Genomic DNA, 26,811 nt, shown 5'->3' on the forward strand with positions numbered 1-26,811 from the left:
AGTTAATCAGAGGCAAACAAATTCTTATCAGGGCGAGCAAATGCCTTTTGGCGTACAGCTAGAAACTCATACCACACGCTGGTTTATTTATTTGAACTAATCAAAATGTCTATTTAGGGATAAAAAGGAAATCTAAAAACTTAATCAGATGAGATGTGACAAATGGCAATTTAGCAGCTGGTTTGCAGCACAGAGCTTGAACGCTACACAGCTGTCAGACGAACGCTCAGAAGTGGACATGTTTAAAGTGAATTCTGAGCCTTTCACGCAACTTCAGTTTCCAAGACAACACTGTTATTGAAAACAATACCTGAGTAAAACTGAATTCTCAGCCAGGCCTTTCACACAAACATGGTTTAAATTACTCTCTGCCACAAATGTTTGCTTTTCTTTGCCTTGCCTTTGCTTTGCATTAAAAAGGACCCTCACTACCTGGAAACAAAGACTGCTGCACCATCTTACTCCACAGTCGGTGCAGCAAGTGTTTGATCAGTCGGTTTCGAGCCCTCAGCCACCCCCCTCCCCAATTGAGGAGTGATAATTTTACCACTACAAACAAAATTAATCACTCTTGTCACCAAAACTTAGGAAAGAAAATACAAGGTTTGAAAATTACCGGCTGATTGCGAGTCTTTGTGCAAAAGGCTTAAATAAATAGAAAATAAACAAGGGTGAAACTAGATCCTCTGCCGAAAAGGGATTCAGGAATAAACCAGATCGAGGTCTATTTATAGAAAAACAAAACAAAGATTACGTGGTTCAGACAGGTAACAATAACAGTGCCGTGCTTTCAGCATTACGCTACAGGAAAGTAATGGACTGCAGGGCTACAGATCCCTCCACATCAAGAAATTTGGCTAAGTGGGCTTGATAGCTGGAAAATAAAAACATGTGGCTAGAGTGCGTACAATCACGGCAGGCACGGCCCATCCCCTCCACGGCCAAAAATCATGGCTGCACATCCAGTCGAGCCCGAGTTTGTAATTAAAACATGGCCCGACGCTGACATCTGAGGCAGCCCCATCCTTATTGCACTACCAAGGCTAAGAACTCCCAGATATTGCTCAGACCTACCTCAGAAACGTAGCGAACGAAACTCAGAGGTGTGTTTACATTATTCGTTGTTCACAGAAGAGGAAGATGTCCCCTTGAAAAAGTAACAGGGTGGGGGTTGGGGTGGGATGGGGGTCAGACAGCAAAGGCAATTTGATGATTAAGCTGTTGCTTACATCTCCACTGAACACATTTCAAACATTGCCTGCTATAATTTCTATCCCACGGCCAGAGCAGAAAACCTTGGGCTCTGGGCTTAACTGAACAGTGTCCAATGCAATGCCGAGCCAGTAAATGGGTCACAGAGCCAGGGGGTGGTCGAATGACAGCAGCGCTGTCTGGGGGAGAAGAGAATGCTGGGATTCCTGATTAATCTCTGGGTTGGAGGTTGGAGCTCTCCGGGTGGTCCAGTCTGTCTTCACAACCTGCCCAACATGTGCATCTCGGGTAGAGCCACTAATGATCGTAACAAGAATGCCTGTATTGTCATACCGCTCATACTGTGAGCATAATGATGGCTTAAGAGAAATGCTATCATTTTACTCCCAAGGAAGGAAATAAAAGAGAAGGACTGGGCAAAATCTTGAAAGAAGAAAGGAGGGGTGTTTTGGGGTAGATGAGGGAGGTCCCACAGGAACTCCAAAAGGAGGGGGGGTGGCTTTTGATCATGGTTTGGAGGTACTTAAAGCAGTACGATCCAGGGCTAAAGATGGTCCCAGGTGAATGGTCTCCCTGATGATAATGCAGCACACTGAACACTGAGCTCTTTGAGTCAGCGTAATATTCCTCTGCAAACTTCAGGCAGATTGAAGCGCATGACTGAAGGAAGTAAAGGTAAAGCTTCCTGAAATACCCAGCAGCTAGTTACATGGTCTTCCAGCAGGTCCCCTGCCAAGAAGTGTAGATGGCAACCTAATCAACCCAAAGAATACTCATTCTTTCTAAACCTGTGGGTGGTGGGGCCAGGTTTTCTCCAAAAAGGAGACATAATTGCAGCCAAGTGGTTTTTACCGTCCCTCACTTCAAACTTTTGAAACCCTTTGCCTCATCAGCTAGCAACCCCTTTCGATTGTACAAGTTTATTGTCTAAATGAAACCTAAATGATCCATTTAATCATACATTGTGCTTGAGGCCCCTACTCAATGTGAGTGGGTATACAAGCATGAACAAAACTACCTAATAGCTTTGGTTCTCATTCATGGAATATCTATCAAAACATATCCCTAGCCGCTCATGTTTATGCTAAACACCACCTAGTCGCCTACAACTAGAAAGCATAGGTGCTCTAACAAATGTTGTTCCAAATCCACTGTTGTGGACATAGCAAATTTTTAGCTTGGCAGTTCTGTCGATTCCCATTTCAACGTTAGATGCATCATTTCATCCCTTACGGTTCAGTCACATTAATATCTTAAATGCTCTGCATATTCATCAGTTGAACCAGAAAAAGCTGACAGCATAAAACAGACTCCTTGCCAGGGCTCTTAAAACAGAAAAGCAAACAGAATGATGTGGCCCCTCATCACCGCTGGAGAAACAAAAAGTACTCAAATAAATCGGCCAGAAAGACTTATTCAGGCAGCGTATATTTATGACTTGGCACATGAGGCCATCATGTTCAAGATGAGATCACAAATGAATTCTGATGGTGTTTGAAACGCAAACTCACCAAAACTTCAAAGTATCAGCACTCTTTTCACCGCTTGGCTCTCAAGCATATCACTTGATGTTTACTTCAAATAAGTACATTCACAGTTATTTCGGCCTAATTTCCTGTTTCCTGAAGTTTCTGATCACACCACTGTGCATTAAAACGCACACCCATATTCACTCACTTTGTTTTATTTCTCTCATTACTGGCACTATAAACCTCTGCAGTTCGCTCTTTAGCAGGATGGGGGTAATGAGAGAAAAAGTGGAAGCATGAACGAGAAGGAGCGCTAGTGAAACAGTGGGACTGAGGTGATTACGGCATAGACAGGCTTGCCCTCGCATATGAAACGTAGGGTTCCTATTTTCAGAAATAAAGAAAATAAACCTGACAGAACTCAGAGATGCAAAAGGGTTCCAAGATAACTACTCAACACAAAAACAAATCTTCCTCCAAAAAAGAGCAGCTTTCACCAGACACTGCTTTTGACACGCAGGTGCACAAACCATAGCAACCAAGGGGTCTAGGGCAGGAGCGCTGGTTGTGGAATGCGAGAGCTTGAGATATTTGTAATACCTAACCTTAGCCAGTCAAAACTTAACTCTACAGCTGCACGCAAAATTATACACATAACCTTACTGCCCCATTATACACAGCCTCCCTCAAACAAGTTCAGCACAGTGCCTGATGTCAGCCTTTCATCAGAGCAGCCACCTCCATCTTTAAAGGCCCACAAGGCTACTCACACCCAGTGAAGAACCCAGTCTTCCTTGCGATCGTCTAGCAAGCCCTTGAGGTGAGAAGCTCTAACAAGCACTGTGGGTCACCCATCATATGCCTTTCATCCATGTTGGGACTAAAATTTAAAAATGGAAGGGGGGGGGCAGTAAAGAAACATCTGGGTAGGCTTATTAAGGTTGGTTCCTGCACCTAATTATCCTCAGTAAAGTATGTTCCTTTACTCAATGAGGCCCAGTTGCAGGGGAATTTAGAACAGTAGCAAATTACTACTTTCCCACCAATGAACCACCAGGAGGACAGGCAAAGCCCCACCCCGGCTTGTCACTCAGCTCAGCCCTGGAGCCCCTATCCATAAAGGGCCTCCGCACTGCCTGAGGCTGGTCTAGACCCCAAGCTGGGTGGCTCTCGTGTCTGGGCCTCAGCGCTCTTCTTTGTCATTAGGGTGGAAGTCCTCTAGCTTCCTTTGTCTCCAATTAGTTTCTCTGAAGACCACAAGGACAAGCTAAAGGGGGTTTTGAATAATGACCATCCATCAGGTAAAGAGGGAAAAAAAAGAAGAGGGGAAGAGAATTTTACAACGCTCCTTTGAAAACCTACAGTGTGCCTTTGAAAACTTCAGAGACAAAGCGGTGAATCAGCTTTAACAGATGGCCTTCATGATGGTAGGCTTGTTTGGGTGAGGGGAAAGGAGGCCAGAGCTGCTGCAGGCCACAGATTCAGAGGCAGGAGGGCTGGCTGATCAGGATGTGTGTACTACAAGGAGGGGGGGGGGGGGGGATAGTGAGACTTCCCAGAAATACCAAGGGCAATAAAGTAGGGTAGTGGGGGTGGGCAATGCTATATTATACGGAGCTTGTACTTAGGTGGGAAGGGTTTAAAAAAAAAACTGCAGGAATGACTGATTTAATGTGTAATATATATGCACCCCCCTTGAAACATTCAAGACATCTGAGAAGGCAATCAACCAGTCAAGGTGGCAGATACTTAACCAAGCTGGTACTTCTCATAGTGTACAAAGTTTGGGGAATGCAGCATTGACACATGGGCACATTACCACGAGTAAGGAAAAGAAAGACAGGTACAGGTCTGCCAAGTTTAAAAATATTTCCTCTGTTCCATAAACTTGGCTGGGGCACAGTGAGAAATAAAGATATGACTAAAGGCTTTGAGGGATGACTGACTCATCTTCATACTATTGCATGCAGCAAATTCCATCCATAGCAGCTGACCTGTTGCATTCGGACACATATATGGCCAAATGTGGTAATCTCTGGAAAGGCTGGGTTCCAGCTAGGTATACCAATTTTATATATTTTATATAATATATATGAATCAAATATAATAATGATATATACATATACATATATATACCCACACACACACACACACACACATGTATGTATGTATGTATGTCTGTATGTATATATACACACACACACACACACATATACACACAGTCCGTGGTGTCCATGGAGGAGGTGTCCATCTTTTTTTTTTTTTTTTTTTTTTTTTAAGTATAAACCCTCTGTGGTAAATAAGAGTAAACAGAGAAGAATTTGTGCAGCTGTGTGCATTTGGACACATTTCGGTGGAACTGCGCTGGATTCCTTTGTCTCCAATTAGAGTCTCCACCACCATCAGTTCTGCAATATAAACGCTTTTCGGTAAATAAGAGTAAACAGAGGCATCTCTGTGCAGCTGCATGCTGTTGTGTGCGGCTGGACGCCCCTTCTAAGGCCAATGGGTTCTTGTAAAAACTCCAGGGACTCTCTCCTGTGACAGCACACCTGTGCCAAACGCTAGCAGAAAAGCACAACACGAAGGGGAAGAAGCTAGCTCTAAAACTTCACCTCGTCCCTCCCAGTCACCCCCACCCCTCAAAAGCACAATAAATGCTCTGGAAGCAAGCCACATGAGTAAACATACTTTATCACCCCCTGTAAAGTTCAAAGGCAGCATGTACCCACAACACAAGTCTTGGAGCATTCAACTTATGCGACTTGATAATAAGAAAAAGATACCGATGTTCAAATGATTGCAGGTGCTAGTTCTGCAGCATCCTGGGCACACAATGTTGTTGGCAGGGACCATGGGAAATGCCAAAATATTGCAGACTTACCTTGGGCAACATGGGCGTGGCCCTCTTGCTTTTCTTCTCTGAGGGGTCATCCAGCTGGTCAGGCTCAAAGGTGTAGAGTTCAGTCAGTTCATTCATGGTGAAGTGGCGTTCAATCTGCTGTTGATCCACCACTCGGTACGACAAGGACTGTTTGGTCACCTGCCTGTCGTAAATCTTCTCCTCCATGGTTCCCTGTTGGAAAACAAAATTGCGCCATTAAGGCATGACCATCTAGAAAAACTGCCGCAACTCTTATATTGAGGGTTCTTCAGAGAAAAAGCCAATGTAAATCAACTTTGCTGATAAAGTAATTGCGCAAAACTTGCATAGTTTACACAGAAAGAATGCCGTCCTGATATCTCGCTGCTATCTCTTAACACGTCATTTTAAAGAGGTTAAACACAAGGCATCCAAAAAAGTGTCCGTAAATAATTCACACCTGAAGAACACTCCGAAAAGAACGTTTTAGCGCTGCATTCCTCACCTGAGCCAAAAATCTGTAGACAAACACAGTCTTCATCTGGCCGAAGCGGTACACCCTGAAAATGCTCTGAATGTCATACGATGGGTTCCATGAGGCATCAAAGATAATGACCCTGTTTGCTGCCACCAGGTTGATCCCCAGAGATCCGGCTCTTGTGGATATGAGGAACAGACGACCCCTGTAGGGAACAGGAAGGGATGTGATTACGGCACATGGAAAAAGGATACAGGGCAAGGAAATGATTTTCAGTGGGCCAATATGGTTCCACTATCGGAGATCTATCGCACTGGTTCTTAGTCTAAGTGCTGGGAGTCACCTGCAGTGCAGTGCAACATTTTCTCTTTTCTTAAACAACTGATCAAAGCAGTCAGCTGATAGCGAAGCCCTTCATGATGTGACCTGGCGATGGGAACTGATATGCCACTAACTATGACGATGTTCATTCCTTTTAAATGGTAGTAGTAGGTTATACTGCTTAAAAGGAATTGGCTGTGATTCAAGCGTGCATGAGGTAGACTTGGAGGTTTGCACAAGCTTGATATTAGTCAGAACCCAATCTCTACCCACCTTACTGGTACTGCTAAATCCAAAACCTAACTTGCGCATGCTCACCAACAGCAGAACAGTGCTAGACCTAATGTTGATTGTTGCTGTAGCCCCAACCTGTTCTAGATCGACTGATTCTACATAAGGAATATATTAGTATAAGTAACTTCTTAACTAAAAGGAAGTCAATGGAACAATGTATTCCAAGACATTTTGGAGCATTTCTATTGGACCGTTCATCAATTTTGTAAAAATTTCAACTCAAAATGTCTTGCATGTCGGCAATGATCTGCTGCTTTTCCAAAACAACAGCTAAATGGCTAAACGTAAATGGCAATTTGGTCAGTTAGTTAGGTGTGCAAGTGCAAAGTATCAGATGTTCAACACTAAACTTTGGCAAACAACTAAATGGTTTGATGTTCAGATAATTTGATTTGGTTTTCCCGACAGTACCATTTGGGATCCTACATTTTTGGTACAGTCTCAAAATTCTCATGCACCAATGCAGCAATTATCTTATGATGCTCCTTAGCATTCTTATGACTCATTTGCAAACAGAAGGCTGATATTTTGGCTGAAGAGCAAGGGAAGCTTCCTCAGCTGGTGTTCAGGTGGAGTACTGTTTACCGAACGTTGCTGGTATCATTGAATTCCTCAGCCCATTTCTTCCTAGTCAAGGCATTAGTGGAACCATCCAGACGGTAGTAGTCGATGTTCCTGAACCACTTGCCCTCGCCTTTAGAAGAGAAGAAAGTTACATCTGATCAGCATGCACAAACAACAACATAGCCAAGCTGGGCAGTTGTGTTGTTTATTCCTAAAAAGTTCTCACAGAACGAACGCTCCAGTCATAACAGAACCAGTTGTGTTGGGAGGAGCGTGATAATCCCAGTTGGGCCAGCTGTGTTCATGTGGAGCTTAGGGAAAGTATGCACACAGATAGGTGGCCGAGTGGTGGGTGCTCGTGTTCAGCTTTTAATATTGTTGCCTCCTTCCACCCCCAGTGTGTATGCGTTCATAACTAACATTTCCGTATGTTTCCAATTACTCCTCTGTGATCTTTTCATTACAAATTGCAAAGCCTTAAGCAAACATTTTTCGTGGAATAAAAAAAGGGGGAAAAAAGAAGAAGAAAAAAAAAAGTCAAGGTCTAATCATTTTCAAAATGAAAGCAAAAACAGCTGCTGGAGTTTAATTAGGAACATGACCTTATGCCAGAGGCTTTGTGTCTGTGTGTACATGTGTAGTGTGTGTGTGTGTGTGTGCGCGCATGTGTGTGTGAGAGAGCTTTTAACTTAGATCTGTGTCAGATGTGCATGTAAGTTATAAGATGTGCTCCTAAATTTCACCAGGCTCTCTTCAAATTCAGTCATCAAACAGAAGAAGCTAAGAAGTACAAGAGACAATGTTCACTTGACCGGCATTCCAGAGCATAACTTGACCAGGACAGGAGACTAAAACAGCAGTAGTGCGACTTTATTTAACTGTGACTTTAGGGCACGAAATGTACTAATCTGAGCAGATATTTCCGCTAAATGCACAATAACACTCAGCTCACTGCCAAGCAATTTGGCAATGCAATGTGTGCCAGTGAGTGTATGTCCCATTAAATACACAGCAGGTCCAACCTGATCTCTTTTGTGAGACATACGTTTAGAAAACTGGATCAGCTGCACTTTTAGTAATCACCACATACATAGTCATTTGTGCACGGCGCGGTTCATGGCGCGGACTACTGAAAGACCTGCAGAGAAGTTTACTGAGCATAAAAATACATGCTGGGCAGTGATTCTTCAGCATATCCTACCAAACATAAGATGAATCATAGATGCCCAGGAGCTCTGTTATGCTTTAGTGGCAGAGAAACCAGCCAAGCCATAAACACGCTGCATTATTTCAGCATGAAGCTCATAGTCATCCAAGTGGAGGGAGAATGTGATTCTAAGCTATTATTCAAACGCAAAGGGGGTGGGGGGAGCTGGTGACCATACCTAAATCACACCATATCAATAGCATACCTTTGTATGGAGACGTTTTGCCCTCCTCTTTGGCTCTGCCTGCCAGTTCCAGAAAATCCTCAATGAGGTCCAGTGAAATCAATGACTGACTGAACACCAAACTGAAAATATAAAGCAAACACAGTTGAGCTTTTTTGTCAAACCTTGCCTGGTAAAAAGATTTTTTTTTTTCTCACAATTTTTTCAGACTGGTTAGCGAGACCCAATTACAACTCACACTTTATCTTCCACTTCCTCAGCCATGCGCAAAATTTCAAACAGGAGGACAATCTTTCCAGAGTGGTCCAGAATCTCAGCGTCGGCTTCAGTCACAAACTCCTTGTACCACTCAGGAGATGGACTGCCAGGGCCAGAGTTGCTGGGACGAACTACCACAAACACATTTTATATTCAATATATTGGAATTAAAATAATTATTTCAAGATGCAAAGACAATAAAACGGGACATGCCTGCCATATCAAGCATCTTCAAAACCATAGTGTTATCAAACAGTGATTTGATATTTTGCATCAGTGCATACAAAAAACACCCCTTTCCTACAATGCTCTGACTAGATCCATTCAGATAGCTAGTTTTACTATCAAACTTTCAACCAAATACGGCAAAAAAGTTTATTTGTAACAATTTTAAACTGTAATTTTCCTGATTTTTGAATACTGTATTGATTTTTTAATCTATATAAATATAATACATATTACTTTATTAATAAAATAAATATAAGTAAGTAATTCCATCATTTTAAGGTTTCCATAATGGGTTCCTGAGACAAAATTTAAGCCATTTAAGATTAATATCAGATTTCTGGACTGCACTAAGGTGCAAAGTCAGATTTCAGACTTCACCAAATGCACCGAAGTATTTGTGCAATTAGCCTGAGCCCCGAAAAGAAAAGAAAAATAAATAAATTTAAAAAAAAAAGAAAAATGTGAGAATGCCATTCAGTTACATGAATAAATCAGCCATAAAGTATCTACTTGAATACTGACAAACCTACCCTCCTCTACAGGCTCAGCCCTATTTCGGCCTTCAGGGTTTCCTCCACGAGAGCTGGTGTTCCACTCCTTAATCACCTCCACATCGTCACTGTCAGACTTGTCCGAACTCTGGCCTTTACCTCTTCCCCTTTTTTTCTTCCTGCAAAGGATTCGAAGGATTTCATGTTGGTCAGAAAAAATAATAGAATAAAAAAAGCAGAAAACAGAAGGTGCTAACGCAAACTGTGCTGAAAACATGAAGTTTACTGACTTTTTGGGCTTTTCGTCTTCAGAAGTCAAACTCATGGATGACTCTTCGGTTTCAGATGCAATGAATTCATCCATGCTATCTTCATCAAAATACCCCTGTTAACAACATTTTAGAATATGAACAACACTGAATCATACAGTAGGACTGCACATTTTGTTCATCATTTGTGTCATCACAGACTATCAGCTTCCTATTGCAATATTATTAAAAGTTGACAGGCTTGTAGTCCTTTTTGTTGGCATACAATGATGGAACTAACCAAAAAATGCATTAAAATACATAAATAAAATAACGATGCCCTATATCACATTTATGGTGTGGCTAAGATAAATTACATTCTCAGACAGAACAACCCCTTAAAAAAAAATGGGAACTATGCTCTAACTGCTCTGTATAGAAGAATTCGGAAATATCAGAACTGTCCCTGAGCTGCAGGCGAATCATGCAAGACAACAGTCCAAAGCAAACAAGCAAGTCTTAGGCTTTAAAAGTAAACTTTTGGAATGGCCTAGTCACAGTCCCAACCTAAGCTCTACTGAAACGTTGTGGCAAAGACCTGAAATGTGATGTACCTGCTTGAAATAAGTATTAAAAGCTCACTGAGCTCTAGCAGTTTCGCACAGTTTCGTGTTACAAGATAATAATTAACCACTACAGAAGCCTGCAGTTATTGCGTCTAAGAGGGTGTGACCCGCTACTGAAAACACAGGAACAATCAACTGTTATATAAAGCAAGACTGAGAGAATCTCATCCTAACAGAGAGATGGAATGTCAATCACACACTTTTCTTTCCGTTACCTCAGGTCTTCTTTTAACGCCTCGGGTATTGGTTTAAGAGGTCATATCACTCCAATGCCTAGTTCTGATAACTGACAGGACATATATATCTCACATAGGAGTTGTTGATTCTGAGCCACCAATTTGAGCATTCATTTTTCATGATTTTGTATCAAAATTTTAACAGCCTTAAAGCGATTTCTAAATTTCATTACACAGAATTCATAGACAGAATTCAGATTTTCAGTTTTACTTGGCATTAAATTATTCAATCAGTAAATCAATTAAATTTCACTTCTGCTCCTGAATTGGACACACAAATAACTGTCAAATAACAGTAATCATTTTAGCCTTTATCACGCAGCTGTAAGTCATACTTTCTTGCTACCAATTTGTGTGCGTGGCATGACTGGCTGTGCACTGAAAGTGATGACTATGGGGAAACTCCGGCGTTCCCCAGGGTTTGTTTTAAGTGTGGCTGAAGGGAAAGAGGTCTGCAGCTCACCAGTTGCACGTCTTTATGCCTTTACCTTGTTTTCCTTACTGATATAGTCCAGCTGGAGACACCAAGGATGGGTCCAGATTCTGCTGAGCATCTGGAAATCCTGGAAGAGTTTCGTCCCCGCGCGGCTTTTTCCCTCCAAGGCAGAACCGACACCTGCTCAAAAAGAACCAGTTTAGTGCCTGCAAAGCCTCTCCCACACCATGCCACAGTTATGACAGCACAGTACGGGCCTGAACAAACTAACTAGAGCCTTGAGAGCAACTTCAGTGCGAATGGAACAATTTCAATCAAATGCGAGGTCGACTTCAAAAGAAGAGCAAGCGGTTATGGGCTGAGAGACTGTCCATCCATATTAGGAATGGGCAACCATTTTCTGTGTAATTTATATTGTTGCTGTCCAAAGAAAAGCATCTCCGAAACAGGAGCTTTACAGAAGGAGGAAAAAACCTTTACTTTGAATAGAATGTAAAAAGATTTTCTCAATTTAGAGCATTTCTATTGGTCCATTCATCCAGAATTATTTACACAGTTTAAAGAGCAGCTACAGGGTTCAAAGGATGGAAAAACATAGATCTGACAAAATTTGGAAATATAAATATAGGAGATATAAAACCCACGATTTTAAAATTAAAAGCACAAACTGAAATCATACTGATATTTATGGAACAACAACAATGCAACTGACAGTACTACATGCCTAATGAGGGAGTCTGTGATGTCCGGTACAACGGGTGGCTTGAAATGGGGGCTTTATTACATTTATTTGTTTTAAAGCATAATTCTTCATTTGTGACTGTTTATATGCAAGATCTAGGTAGTTTAAGGTCAATGAAATTCAAGTAATAATTTAACTGACTACAGTGCTCTAGGTAACTACTAGCAATTCACTTGTTAACCCACCAACAAATCACCATAGGAGTTTAAAAACACAGTATCGGGTTTAAGAAGTTAACTCCGAGCTTACAGCATAATGGGAGAACAGGCCTTTTTTGCTTCTAGGCTCCCCCTAAAGTCAGGAACTGGAATTTGCGCTTTGTGCAACCCCTCAAAGAGGGCACATTTTTACATGCATTTCTGGACTGGCAAGCGAAAGAAGCATGTGGACTGAGGTAGCATACATGCATGTCAAATTACTCTGCTTCTTCTACATAACTATGACATTTGCATTAGTAATGCTGGTTAGGCAACATTAAGCAGTTGTTGTGAAAGTTGTCCTTCCCACAACAGAGTTACATAGTGTAGTTAGCAACGTGCCGAGCTGGGAGTAGCAACGATAGAGATTAATACATTTTTTTCAATAAATTCCTCAGTTGTGCCAAAAGGCTGACATTTTCAGTTTGTAATCAGCTATTACTTTTTTTTAACCAATTTCTAGAAATCTAGACTCAACAGAGCCTGAGTAAAGACTAAAAAAAAAAAAAACACTTCAAAGGTTTTAGCACCTCTCTAGGCATGGCTACCGCTCTGGATCTTAAACCTTGACAAGCGCCCTTAAGAACACCACAGAATACTAAACACATATCCCTGCAGACTCTTCAATTCATCCAGCCTTACCAGCTGATAAATCACATGCAATTAGCTCTCAATCAAAGACTAAAAGGTCTAGATACAGGCATTCAGATACAATCACAAAGCTAACATCTTCCATACATGGTAAACCACTTCCACCTTCATACTTCAAGCACCATGGGTTCACGTCAGACAGTTTTATGGCCCTTTAAGTACACAGATCAGGTTCAGAGTCAAGGATTTTGTAGAAATGGGACCTCACCTCACCATAACATGCCCACCCCACCACGCTTCCTGGACCATGCAGACAAATCCTCCCCCATGGCTTTCATGCCTACCTTCATACTGAGTTATAACCTACTACCTACTTCATACCTACTTTAAACTGAGTTATAAGCAGCTCAGTCCTCTCAAACTGAACTTTCAAAATATTTAAATTAATCCTGAGATAAAATCAGGATTAAAGAAAAAAAAAAGTTTCTTAAAGGGACAAATTTTAATCAGTTTTCTTTCAGCTATAACCTGCTGCATGAATGTACTACTGAGTGTCAATTAACAATGTTGGCCATTTTATTTGAGAGATTTTTCTTGCATTTTTTGATTGCCCTGTTGGGTCTGATGCGACTACATTGGAAGAGACTGATTGAGCCAATCAGAGTTTTTCAACACAGGCTAGGTACCCCAGGACACCCAACTCAAAGCAAAGTCTCTTTAGTTGTACTGTACCAACAGATTGCATGAGCAAACTAGCTAGCTATTACTAACACACTCCTCAGCATAGAAAAATGACTTAAAAATATGAACAAGTTCAAGTCCAGCTACCTGAGTGCTAATAGCGCGTATACGAGTAGCCAGGTCAACAAGAGGCTTTGAGTCTAATCAAGCAGTTTATTGACCGATGTAAAAACACATAGTTTGTTGGCTAATCTAACATATCCAACGTAAGCTTATGTCACATGAATGATGCCTTCAGCAAAAGTACTCTAGCATAATCAACGCTGCTCACAAAACACTCATCAAGGCTACTGTATTTTCTCCTGTAATCAAATATGTAAGATATATTAGGTCTGACCACAGGTAGTGTGTGTGCGCACGCATGTGCACGTGGGGACAGAGGTGGTCTTATGAGCATAGACCTGTGCTCAGAAGACTACCCAGAGTCACAGCAGCAGCGCAGTAGCATAGCAGGCTCAGTGGAAAGCTGGCCTAATGAGCCTCCGGCTGGAAAATTCTCCCAAAGCTCTTCATTAGAAAAAAAAAAGAAAAAAAAAAAAAAAAAAAAAAGGACGTGGGAATTTGTTCAGATAGGCCTGCGGCTCTACGCCAGCTGCCACTCACTCTCCCAGCTGCAGATCTGCTTTAGAACAAGCGCCGTCTAAGCCATAACATGACTAAACCACTTAATTCAATAGTGTGCCGGGGACACAGAACTAAATGGGTAAGGAGTAGGGGGAAAGCCTAGTTCTCTTTAGTGGCTGAAAACTTCAGTCTGTCATCTGCAAAATCCTAATTTGGGCTTTAAGCTTTAAGTACCAGTGTCCCATGAAAAGCCCTTGGTCAAAGCTGCTGTACAGCCTAAGCTGCCTATGGTTGCTTACAACGTGAAATGCGATGCGATCTTCAGGGAACAAGAAGGGGAAATAAATGTTGCTGCAATCCAGTTTTAAAGAAAAGATCTTTACCTGTGAAGTGCTCCAGATAGTATCGGTACAGCTTGCACTGCACAGGCGTCATCCTCACTGCCAACACGTACTCATGTTTAGGAGGCAGGAATTTGGTCAGAGCGGTGTAGTCTCTCCTCTGCAAGGGAACAGAAAAACGAGAGAACATCAAAATCAAACCTGGCCTCAATCTCAAGATATTTCATCAATGCATTATTGAGGACAGGCAACAGGGAATATATATCCTACATTATGAACGATCAGCCAGTAGGGCCATCAATTTTCAGATTCTGACCAACAGAAGTGACTTTCCAGGCTGGAAGCATTAGCAGAAGCGACTGACAGTGCAATGTTCAGGTTGCAGTGTTGTTGACAGGGAAAAGGAGTAAATCTTTGGAGCCAAGTGATCGGAGGCATACCAATATTTTCCTAACCAAAAAAGTCAGGCAATAAGCCATGAGAAAGCTAGGACAAAGGGAAAAAACAAAGGCGAAGAGACATGTGGGGCTGTTTTTTGATTTTTGCTGAATGTGCAAGGTCCTTATTACTGATATGTGGTGCAGAACTTTAAGGCACTCACTCGCCTTACAATTCCAAGTCAGTTCAACCATTCATACCAAAAAAAAAAAAAAAAAAAAAAATACTTCTCCAGTTCTCGAAGCAGAACAGAAAGATATCCATGTTTCCCAACCTCATATTCAATCTGCATGAAAGCCTGGGTTCATTCACTATTTCCAAGGTCAAATTCAAGCAATTCAAGCAAACCAATTTTAAGCTTTTCCAGCAGCTTACAGCTGCAGTAAATTACACATTTATACAAATACATTCACCAAATGATTTATTAAGAGATGGTATTGTGCCACAAACAACCAGAATTGTTTGTAACTTGACACACAGAGACATTATATAGTATTATATACTGTTCATCTCCCTGATACACACATGGACAAAATTGTTGGTACCCCTCGGTTAATGAAAGAAAAACCCACAATGGTCACAGAAATAACTTGAATCTGACAAAAGTACTAATAAATAAAATACTATGAAAATTAACCAATGAAAGTCAGACATTGCTTTTCAACCATGCTTCAACAGAATTATTTTAAAAAATAAACTCATGACATGTAACTGTCAATGAGACGTCTGCACCTCTCAACAGGTATTATTGTTGAGTGTGGTACACACTACGTCACCAAACAGCACAGTGACTACCTGTAGCCCTATAGACCACTTTTAACACGAAAGATGAGAGCCAGTTCCCGTCGGAGTGCGGTTATTTCTTTCAGTCTTGCTTTTTTTGTAATTTAATATAAGCCAGAATGTTAGGGTGATCTCCGTGGCATGGTCAGAAAGTCCTTGATCACAGTGCATGCACAAGGACCACATGCACTGCATCTGTTTAGTGTTTACCTGAGCCCATGGCTGAGCCAAATTATCTTGGCTCAGTAAAAGAGCCGGAATTCCCATCACTTACAAACACAGAGGCACAAACGAGGCCCTGGCGGAGCAGTTTTAATTTTTGGTTCTGTGACTTATTTTATTTCTACATCTAATAAGCGAACTAATCAGTCAGATAACTACTCCTTGTAATAGAAGTACAGATAAAACATTTTTTCAAACTTGGGAAATACAAGCACTAAAAATTAAGCATTTAAAGGATTTCAAGCACAAACCAGTCTGGTTAAGTTTCAGAACTACTACAAGCAGAAAGAAAGATGCAGACTTACTTGGACGCATCCTGCCAACATTTCATAGAGGATGTGCGCACGTTTCTTCATGATGCGTACGTCCACCATTGTGGAGTCCGCGCACTGACCGTTCTGGATGGGGTTGATGAAACGATTCCTGAACTCCTTCACAGAGCCCAGCAAGTTTTCCTTGATGAAGTTCACCATGCAGTGGTCTGAAGGAGGAAACAAGATCTATGCTTAAGAATAATACTTCAAGAGATTCTGCCTAACATTTAAGTGACAGTCACACTCCATGCACTTCCAAAAACACTGATGATTTAGTGGTCTCCCTTCATCAGCTAATTATCTAACCATCTATGAAGCACTAGAAAATTTAAAGATAATATATTATAATATATATTTTTAAGATATTTTAATACAAAAGTAAGATATTTTAATATAAAATTAAAGATATACCATGATGCATCTACCTAAAAGTTCACATTCAAATGTGTTGATTTAGGAAAGTCAAAATATATACATTACAGTACAATGCAAATTCAGTTAAATAGGGCTGCCATGATTAGTCGACATAGTCAAGGACCTTGACGTAAAAATTTTAAACCAATGCAGAGTCTATTATTATTTTATTATTTATTATTATGTATTTTGGAAATACCACTATGTAACTGCAGTGTGTATGACAGTAATTTTGGCTCCAGTCATTGTTTGACTTCACTCAAAGCTACAGCTAGCGTCAGTGTCCGTGTGTGTGCTCATTCACACTGGGGTTGATGATGCATGTACCTTATCTAATTATTTTTAATTATTATATTTGTGTAGAGAATGCCAGAAATAAAACCGATCACATTCAACTTACTTTGATAAGCAGAAAAAAAAAAGAAGAAACTGGATTTGTAATACTGATTTAAATTAAACCATGCTGAAGTTGCTACAGTTTTGCACCTTAATATTTGTTGCAAAAAGTCGTGGCAATGTATTTATTAGCTATGTATCAGTATCAGCTGATTTTTCTACTATGCGATCGGCCAATAATTTAGCCGATCCTGAGAGCTGGTCAGATCATATGATCCATATTTTGGGAGTTGCTGCACCTCTAAGCGAGGTCATAGGACCCTGCAGTTCCTCTTTCATCCACTAGATGGCAATATGCCTATACAGCATGATAATCCTGGACAGGTTTTAGGTGCATGTGAACACAGTAAGAACATACATACATATAGCAATTAACAATTACATAAGCAGAGCCCCTGAGAGCCCACAGTGAGGCGCCCCTATTGCTCAGGCAAACAATTATTCATCTTCATTTCAACCTAACATTTACAGACAGTGATGTTTCTAATAAATACAACACTGCACAGTCACACTCACACTCAATCAGGTTGTTCTGAAGTGGTGTTCCTGTCAGCACCACTCTTCGCCGAGTCTTAATGGAGTTCATGGCTTTGGACACAGCTGAGGCTTCGTTCTTCAACACATGGCCCTCGTCACAAATAACAAAGTCTGGGCCTGGAGGGGGAGGGGAGGGAGGGGGGGGTAAAAAAAATTCAGAGACAGTGTCTGGATCATGTTACCAACCCCCTAAAACCCAATGCAGAACACCAGCATAGTCTTTGCCATGATGTTTCTGCACAGAATTAGAAATAAGAGAAGGACAGCTTTACCTGGGTCAACAAGAGTCTTTTGAAATGTTTCTTTCAGTTTTTTGCTCTTGATGTTACGGCCCTGTGTCAGGTTTCGGTACATTTCATAGCCCATAATCATGACGCCACCGTCCTCCTGCCATCGCTGCAGTGCAAAGGCACGCTCCTGAGGTCTCTTCACCGTGGCCAATTCCGTCACCTGACACACACACACACACACACACACACACACACACACACACACACACACACATTGTGAGCACATGCGCCTCCTTGCAATCCTTGCATGATTCACCACTTACACCACTTTCTAAAGAAAAACCCAACTAGGCTCAAAACAATGCCAAGACAAAATTACATTAGTTAGGAAATTATCACATGCCAAACTGAATGCTTAAATGCTTAATGAAAGGTCAAGCGGAAGGTAGGGTACAATATCAAATCTCTACCTCTAAACTCTCTTCATCCTTCAAGCCCTCCTGCCACTTCTCAAACTCGTTGAGCCAGTTGAGGACAGTGTTGAGGGGACACACCACCAGAGCTGTGGAGAAGTTGAGTTTCTCACATAGGAGCAGGGTGTGTAGGAATGTCACCACCTGCAGGACAAGAGATGAATAGCAGCATATTGTTCAGCATTATTCCAATCAATAACGGATCAGGATCCGTTATTTAATGAGCATTTTATTTATTCATTTTATTCATGGTGCCAACAAAGTGCTTAAATTTTGCAGTCTCATTATTGAGTTCTTCGCCATTACTTGGTTAGCCTTAACCTTACTAAAATACATTTAGAAAAAGGGGTACATAAGCCCCTAAAATACAGAATTTGCGCAATAAAGAGAAAAACACAGGGAACAGCAGTTCCGCGGAAAGAAACGCCTTGTTGATGGCCAGACTGCTTTAAACTGACAGAATAGCTAGCATAACTTAGATAACCACTCTCAACTGTGAAGAGAAAAGCATCTTAGAAAGCACAATATGTTCAACTTTGAGGTAGACAGGCTACAATAGAAGATAGGTTCCACTCCTGTCAGCCAAGAACAGAAGGCTGAGGCTGCAGTGGGTACAGGCTCACCATAACGCAACAGCTGAAGAATGAACAAATGTAGCCTAGTCAGAGAATTCTCATTTTCTGCTGTAGCACACAGGTGGTTGGGTCAGAATTTGACACCAACAGCATGCATCCATGGACCAAACTTGCCAACAGTCCACCACCACGAGGTGGTGCCATGGTATGGGGAAGGTTTTTTTTGGCACACTTGAGACCTTTAAGACCAATGAATCACTGCTGGAATGCCACAGCATATTTGAATATTGTTGTGTCCATTTCCAGCATGATAAAACACCAAGTGTTCTTCAGTGGCCTTCTCGGTCAATGGATCTGAATCCAGAAGTACATTTTTGGGGGGTGGTAGAACAGGGATGTGCAGCATGAAAGTGCTCTTGAGAAATCTGCAGGAATTGTATGAGGCAATTATGTCAACATGGAAAAGAATTTTAAAGAAGTGTTTCCAACGTGTGGTGGAATCCATGCCACGAAAGGTCCTACGTAGCATTAACAGAGTTCCTAATAAATCTGCGAAACTGCACAGTCTAATTTATTGGTGCATTACATAAACTGCCATCTGGTATGTAGTTTAGTTGTCAGGTGGCAGTTTTGCGGACATAGTAATGGTTCTTTGATGAACTTCTGTGGCCGCTCAAATAAAAAACCTGCACATAAAGAACACACTTCCCTGGAATTTATCTTTTAAAGTGAACAGGAATTACAAAGACACTACTTATGGACTCCATTGCCATTTGAGCCAACACATATAATTAATTACACTATAATTTCAGTATATAATCCATTAGTAAATTGACAGGATAAACCAAAACACCAGTTTGCTTCGCTTTCTGTGTCAATAGTACAAACACTGATTTAAAATTGATGATTGATTTTTAGATATTCCAGCACAAGAGTGAAGCACACTAGGTCCAAGGGGGTAGAGGACGATTATGCTATACCTGAAGGGTTTTGCCCAGACCCATGCAGTGAGCAAGGATACAGCCAGAGCCAGAGGACTTCTGAACCTTTTTCACAGATTCACAACAGCAGTCCCACATGAACTGTACACCTGCAGAACAAAACAAACATTTAGAGAACCAAACTAATTTCATAGGACCATCCCTAACTAGGGGTGTTCCTAGTTAACCAGAAATGCTAAAAAATACTACATCACTGGCTTTTGAGTGGACCATACTAAAAACAAACAATAAATAAAACAATCCCTATAATCATATAATAGTTATAGTAGTTTGACAGCTGATTTTGCTCAATAAAAACCAACATCTCATTAAAAGGGGTTTTCTGCATTCATCAATGTTAGATAAACAATAATAATGTACTCTTAGAAATGTAAACAATTTACGCTATACACTATGCCACACCTCCTGAAGATGTTCAGCAAACTGCACACGCATATAAATAAAATGTATTGCTTAAAATTGCTGTTAAGATAACAGCAGGAATGTTTGGAACTAGAAGCTGGAAATGGGGTCATCACTAGATTGTGTATCGCTCTTGGACAGAGCACAAACATCCCCTTCATTACAAGGAGTGAAAACTGGCAGTGCCCTGCTCTTTACTGCAGCACTGTTGATACTAGCCTAAAAGCGATCTGAACAGTCTGATAGTGCAGCCAAGTTATCAGTTCTCTCACTAAAGTTGACAACAATAATAGTCCAATGTTCACAGCCAACCAGACAGAAGAAACTTACCATCCACTTGGTGGGGCTTCAGTTTGGTCACCAGGTTCCTGTGGACCTGGACGAGCGGCTCCTTGGTTTCCTCATCCTCGTCAAGCACCAACTTAGTAGTGATTGGGCAAGTGACCTGTGATGCTTCCTCCACCACGATTGTCTAAAGCAGTAAAGACCAATCAGTGTGTAACCACTAGAACATTTCTACAAAAAAACACCACAAAAACAGGACAGTTCCAGAAGCCGCCTTGACAAAGTGAGCGTGAGCATACGCACCTCTCGCAGTTTTTCTCTTAGCTGTTCTCTCTCTGCAATGCGCTTCCTTCTCTCCTCTTCCTCTTTCAATGCATTCTGGGTCTCAGAGCGAAGCTTGTCGTCCTTGAGGATCTTGCGGATCTTCTTGCGCCCCTTGGGAGTTCCCTTGTCATCCCCATCTTCATCCTCCTCGTCTTCTCCGTCCTCCCCTTCAGCTCCACTCTGCAGAGAAAGGAATACAGCTCTAAAAACCTTTCAGCACACAGACCATTCACATTTCGAACTGTGCATGCTGACAGTCACATCAACAGTACCTTGTCACTGGAGGAAGAGTCCTGAACCTTAATGCGGCGTCGCTTCTTCTTCTTTTCTTTCTTGTAACTTCTTTCCTTGTCAGCTTTTTTGGCAGACCTACAATAAGGGCCAGAATGCCTTGATCATTCTTTTATAACCAATAAATCAAACAAACATTCTCATTTAGAACAAGTATTTCGGTCGGTTCTAAAGCCACCCTTACCGAGTTTTCCGCTTGTTGCTCTTGCTGTCATCTTCGTCTTCGCTCACTGCTGCACTAAGCGCTGACTCGCTATCGGAGTTAGAATCTGAACGCTTGAAATCTGAATCTGAGTCATCGCTGCCCACTGCAGAAAGACAACCACAAGCAAAACTGACTCACAAACTAGCCATGGCAATCAGCCTCAGTTGTATTAACTCAACTTTACAGTAACTGTAACAAATTCAAAAGCACAACCTTTTGTTAAACAGTATAGCACAGACATTCACTTAGTATTTTCACTAAGTACTAAGCACTAATTTTCACTATGAAACCCTGTATGTGCAGACAACTCTGAGTGTTGTACTTGGTGAACACTGACCTTTCTGTCTTCCTTTCCTTTTCACCTCTTTTTTACTCTTGGCTGGTTTCTCGTCATCAGACTCTCCCTCGCTGAGGGTCAGCTTCTTGCGAAGCAAATGGTGCCGCCGCCCGCCTTTCTTCACATCCACGTCCGAAGCGGAGTCTGAGGTCTCCTCCTCATCCTCTGCAAGGAGTAAAGCATGAGAAACAAACATGTCATTCCCAAACACACTTTGAGAAGACTAAGAACGAAAAGATCATGATCAAGTCCAAGCATAATACATGCAACAAATATACAGTGTCCAAAAGTCACCAAATATCCCATCCAATTAGTAAAATCAGCTACATTAGCTGTGGTACATCCGTTTCTGGCACAGACAAAGAGCACAGGGACTTTCTAGAGAAGCCACAGATTATTATACTGTGCAACAAAAGTCATAAATGCTATTTTTTCCACAGTATAGTGTACATGATCCAATCACTTTCAATGACGATTCAGCATGTGCCAGTTGTGTCCTTTAGTGGCGGCCCAAAATGTGAATTCTACTTCCAGACTGTAGGGGAAGCCCAGGAGCAAGAAAGGCCAATTGTCTACAAACATTGGACATTTAATGTATACTATGAACTGTGAGGCTGAACAACTTCTGACAGCTCAAGTTAGACGTGATCATCAGTCATGGTGATATGACAGTAGACAGGGACATGGAACAAAAACAAGCAAGCAATACAGATAGTCATACCGTTTTTATAGATCAATGAAATGAAATGAAAACGCGATATAGTCCTTTAGAAAGGATGCTTTCCTGACCTTTCTCTTCATCGTCGTCATCCTCAGCTTCACCCTTGACTTTCGCTGAAGACTTTTCACCCTCCTTTTTATCATCTTCATCTTCTGAGGAGGTGGGGTCCCCAGATGAGTAGTTGGCTTTGATTTGAGCTAGTAGCATCTTCTTAGCAATTCTTTAGGGGGTGGTGAGAAAAGAAAATAGATGATTTTCTTTTATATATAATAAAATATATATATTTGTTATGATGCCTGATGCTTTTCTCTACTTTTGCAGATTATGTAGTTTTTTGTTTGCCACACTAGTGATTCGCCACAGTTAACCTGCAGCTGAAGAGACACTGTATTATGATCCAAGCATTATGCAACATGCTCACAAAATCACAATGATAAGCTACTTGAAAACATACAGGTACAATTACAATCCTCATATCAGTGTGTTACTCTCAGCCTCATTTCTGAGACTCATCAGAACGACAGTAGGGTTTCAGACATCTGGAATGAATATCAGACACTACCATTCCACTAGACCCATAAAGGACATTGCTCATCTCTGAGGTTGGTGTAGTGTGAGAATAAATGGCTTCCACCTTCCTGACCTATGGCCAAATTTGTCTACTGTCTGACACACATCCCAGGCACAAGCCAACGTTCTCTTCTAGGCCTAGACTGTTAAGTCCGGTCGACTTTTTGCCTGACAAAAGATAGTAAAATGCTCTCAATCATCAGCTGCTTCATCAGCCATTGGAATGTCATTAGCATCCCATGTAACCTAAACAGCATCCCACTGAAAGGGAACAGCGCAAACACAGGACGACTGTGCATGCTTTGAACTGTGGAACCAAAAGAACTTCCAGTGCCCTCTACTTAAGTCAAGGATGCCAATGTGCCTTTTTCCATAGCTCACATCTTTCAGCAGCATACGGTTTGAATAAAACCAGCCAAGCCTTTAGCTCCTCGGCTAGTGGACGGAATATGGCTCAGGTTCAGAGTCATGAGCTTCTGTCTGATGGTTACAACTGCTTTTATCCTTGTTTTTCCTTTGGTGAATGTTAATATATTACTGATGACTCACTCGCACTGGCTTGCACAATGACGTCTGGCCATCTGTGGCCTAAACCCTATTAATAAGAGTTCCCAAAGAAACAAAATCAACACTCCTTCTAAGACCCATCTAAAGGTTCTTCTATAGCTACTCCTTTCGAATAACTTTAGCATATGCTGTATATACTATAGCATCTATAGAATATGAAGCTAATTTAAAGGGATGTACACAACATTCAGGATTGCACTGAATCATACTACAACACTGTCTCGTGACTAATATGTTAGCTTGTGGCTAGTGTGTTAGCTTGGAGTCAATATGAGCTTGTAGATAGTGTGCTGGATCAGAGCACTACAAAACACAGATACTGTTTTTAGATTTTGTACTTTTAAAATGTTACATGCTCTAAACTGAAAATGAAGGCACCAACATCAAGCCCTTTACTACTACGTCTCATATTTGTATCAAAAGTGTATTGAATCACAACTGTGAGCGACCAGTACAGTACCAAAATATATTCATTCTGGAACTGTTATAATCTACTATCGTCTTTAAATCCACATTTTATGGATGACCTGACCAGTCTGCCGCATCTGCCCACTGACTGTCAAATTTTTTTAGAAACTTAAAACAGGCTGTTCTCTCTTTTAGTAAGAAAGAATATTAATCCACTTTTTTAGTTTGAAAAAAAAAATCCATTATTTTACCAATTAAAATATCTAAACATACAAAGAAAGTGCAGCTACTGTGAACAGCATACCTATTCTCAGGGTCATCGTCATCATCAATCACATGGCTGGGCTCCTCTTTGGTCTCAGCTTCATCTCCTGAGTAAGCAAAAAAAATATGTAATTTTCATAAGCTGGGTACATCAAACAACTGAAAATGTCTCACATTAGATGCCCAAACACAGGAAATACTTCTAAATTACGCTGCAAACTACAATAATGCCAAAATTGATGTTCTCAGAAAATAGTAGACATTCATCCATGACTGATAACCCACAAATTAGGTAAGGATGGCCCATAATCCATTTAAAGCAGTGGACAACATCCTTGCATCTACCTTCCTGGAGACTTTAGAATAAAACCTAATCAAGTCAGTTAATTAGGTTTTAGTTTAGGTTATTAGTCTAGAACCGTTCTTCTAAGAGTTAAAGCAGGCAAACTGAGGAGGAACAACCAGGCTAACACTCAAACCACCCCTAAAAGTCTCTTTCTGACCCTTGTCAATGGGCAGTATAGTATCTAACTAAAAGTAGATTACAGCAGTATGATAGTTACTCTAGTGAACCTAAGTAAAGTACAAGTTCAAGAATTTGACTGACCTGAAGATTGACGGAAAGAATCAATGCCCGCCACAACAGACTCGAGAATAGGCTTCATCTTCTGCTGATCGCCACTTTCTTCTCCAGAGTCTGCAGCCTGCTCTTCCTGCTCTTCGTCGTCGTCAGAGGACGATTCTTTCGCTGCATTCCCTTTAGTTCTCTGAGACCTCCGTTTCCGCTCAAATGACCTCTTGGGACCTTTCTTACCCTCCTTTTTGCCCTCATCCTCCTGCTTCTTGCCCTCATCCTCCTGCTTCTTGCCCTCATCCTCCTGCTTCTTGCTTCCTCTGGCCGACCTCCTATTAGTACCGAGCTTGCTCAGACGCTTGATCTCCTTCTCAAGGTCGGAGTCATGATTTGAGGAGTCTGATTCTTTGCCCTTCTTTTTTTTGGTGGCTTTTTTCTTGGCTTTGGAGGAGTTGCCAGCTTGATCTGAATCTGATGAGCTTCTGATAAGCTTGCGTTTCGCAGTGGTCTTTGCAGCCGTTCGGGAAGGTGACTTTTTGTTTTCATCACCATCACCTGAGATCTTGCCATTGTGCTCTGCTTCCTGTTCGTCTGAGCTGGCCCCCATGCCTTCTGTCTGGCGAAGAACCTCAGGAACTTCATCAGAGTCTGAGTCAACAAGACTAGAAGCTGGAAGCTCTGGACTGTTATCCTCATTATCAGCATCATCATTTTCACCACCACCACCGCCGTCGTCATCATTCGCCCTTGAAGCATCAGACTTACTCTTGCTCCTTCCCTCAGATGACTTGCGCAGTGGAGTGGTCTTCATCCTGGGGGATCGCCTGCTCTCTGGGCCCTCTTCTGGAGACACGGCACCATCTCTCTCCTTAGACTTTGATGTGCTTTTGCCTTCATCTCTTTTAATTGTAATTTTAAGAGGAACAGGGGTTAGCTTCACAACAAGCTTTTTACCCAAACGGCTAGAACTCTTACTAGACTCCTCTGAGTCTTCATTGGACATTGAGGCATCATCTGCCTTACTGTCATCAGCATCAACAGCATTGCTCTCATCCTCGTGTTTCACACAATCTGCAAGACTCTCAACCATTTCAAAGAGTTCTTCAGGGACAGAAGGGGGTACAGACACAATGTCTTTGTCAAGTGAGGTTTCACCAGCTGCTGGGGAGCCATCTTCACAGTCAGGTTCAACCTCGCATTTGACAACTTTTGCTTTGGCTTCACTTTCTTTTACCTCATCCTCTGTGTTCTCTGCTACAGGAGCAGGGCTTTCGCTCATTTCTATGTCAGCTGAAACCATGTCTTCATCGTCCACATGTTCCTCTGGAACCACTGGAACGTGATCCGTAGTGCTATCTAGACCCTCTTCCCTTTCACTACATTGCTCAACATGCTGCGCGTTGGGGACTGCATTATCTACATTTTGACTGTCTGCCGACCCATGCTCTTCTCCATTCTGGACCTGTAGGTTTCGGAATTCGACCTCCAGCGACTCTTCCAAAGCTGAATGGACCTTTTTTAGGTCAGACAAAACAGATTTGAATGCTTTCAAATGCCTGTACCTGACAATATTGTCTTCAGGTTGGCCTGGTGCCTGTTGAACAAACTGCACAAATGTGCTGTTCAAGCCATTTGTTGTCTCAATCAGTTTCTTTGTCTTTTTGACTAGCTCCTTTGGAACTGCCAACATTTTGTAGGAAAAAGTAAGAGTCCCTGCTCCGTCGGAATTGGCTTCCTTTCCGTTGAGAGCTGCATTTTTACTTTTCCCATGCTTGTGCTTTGAACTCTCTCGCCTTGGTTTGTCATTCTCTCCCTTAGGCTTTTTCCTACATTCTAGATTCTGCAAAACCTTCTCACATGCCGCAACAATGTCACGAAGAGGCTCTGGATTGCACACGTAGCAATACCACTTGTTATCTTCATTCATGATTCCAGAGAGCTCCTTCCTCCCAAGGTTACGCTGAATGCATTTTTTGCAAAAGGCATTGTTGCAGTAGTCACAACAAATGAGATTTCCTCCCTCTGCACACCACCTGAAGGACAAATCCATAGTAGTATGTATTAGATGAAACTTCCATTAGTGTTGTACAGAAGTTACCTAGGAATCATATATCAGGAATCATACCCAGTTACTCAGTTTCTCTTTGCTGTTTACTAGATCAAACTGACTCTCAAAGACAGAATTCAAA

At 41.6% G+C, this 26,811-nt stretch overlaps 1 protein-coding gene across 7 annotated transcripts in view; it reads right to left on the reverse strand.

Annotated features, from left to right (window-relative positions):
* Positions 1–26,811, reverse strand: part of atrx (ATRX chromatin remodeler) — a 42,284-nt gene that overhangs the window by 6,321 nt on the left and 9,152 nt on the right. For all 7 annotated transcript variants that reach the window (XM_072664297.1, XM_072664300.1, XM_072664301.1 and 4 more), the window contains 22 exons: positions 24,656–26,655; positions 24,089–24,155; positions 22,308–22,459; positions 21,519–21,683; positions 21,161–21,284; positions 20,958–21,054; positions 20,665–20,865; positions 20,407–20,548; positions 19,654–19,763; positions 18,096–18,242; positions 17,668–17,845; positions 17,375–17,512; positions 16,040–16,215; positions 14,334–14,451; positions 11,168–11,295; positions 9,860–9,954; positions 9,609–9,748; positions 8,831–8,981; positions 8,614–8,714; positions 7,223–7,331; positions 6,050–6,227; positions 5,566–5,757 (listed from right to left, as the gene is read on the reverse strand). In XM_072664297.1, coding sequence (XP_072520398.1) covers positions 5,566–5,757; positions 6,050–6,227; positions 7,223–7,331; positions 8,614–8,714; positions 8,831–8,981; positions 9,609–9,748; positions 9,860–9,954; positions 11,168–11,295; positions 14,334–14,451; positions 16,040–16,215; positions 17,375–17,512; positions 17,668–17,845; positions 18,096–18,242; positions 19,654–19,763; positions 20,407–20,548; positions 20,665–20,865; positions 20,958–21,054; positions 21,161–21,284; positions 21,519–21,683; positions 22,308–22,459; positions 24,089–24,155; positions 24,656–26,655 — 4,909 coding nt within the window. The remainder of the gene's footprint in view (positions 1–5,565; positions 5,758–6,049; positions 6,228–7,222; positions 7,332–8,613; positions 8,715–8,830; positions 8,982–9,608; positions 9,749–9,859; positions 9,955–11,167; positions 11,296–14,333; positions 14,452–16,039; positions 16,216–17,374; positions 17,513–17,667; positions 17,846–18,095; positions 18,243–19,653; positions 19,764–20,406; positions 20,549–20,664; positions 20,866–20,957; positions 21,055–21,160; positions 21,285–21,518; positions 21,684–22,307; positions 22,460–24,088; positions 24,156–24,655; positions 26,656–26,811) is intronic.

Source organism: Salminus brasiliensis, chromosome 19 (genome assembly GCF_030463535.1).
Source record: "Salminus brasiliensis chromosome 19, fSalBra1.hap2, whole genome shotgun sequence".
Taxonomy (NCBI): Eukaryota; Metazoa; Chordata; class Actinopteri; order Characiformes; family Bryconidae; genus Salminus; species Salminus brasiliensis.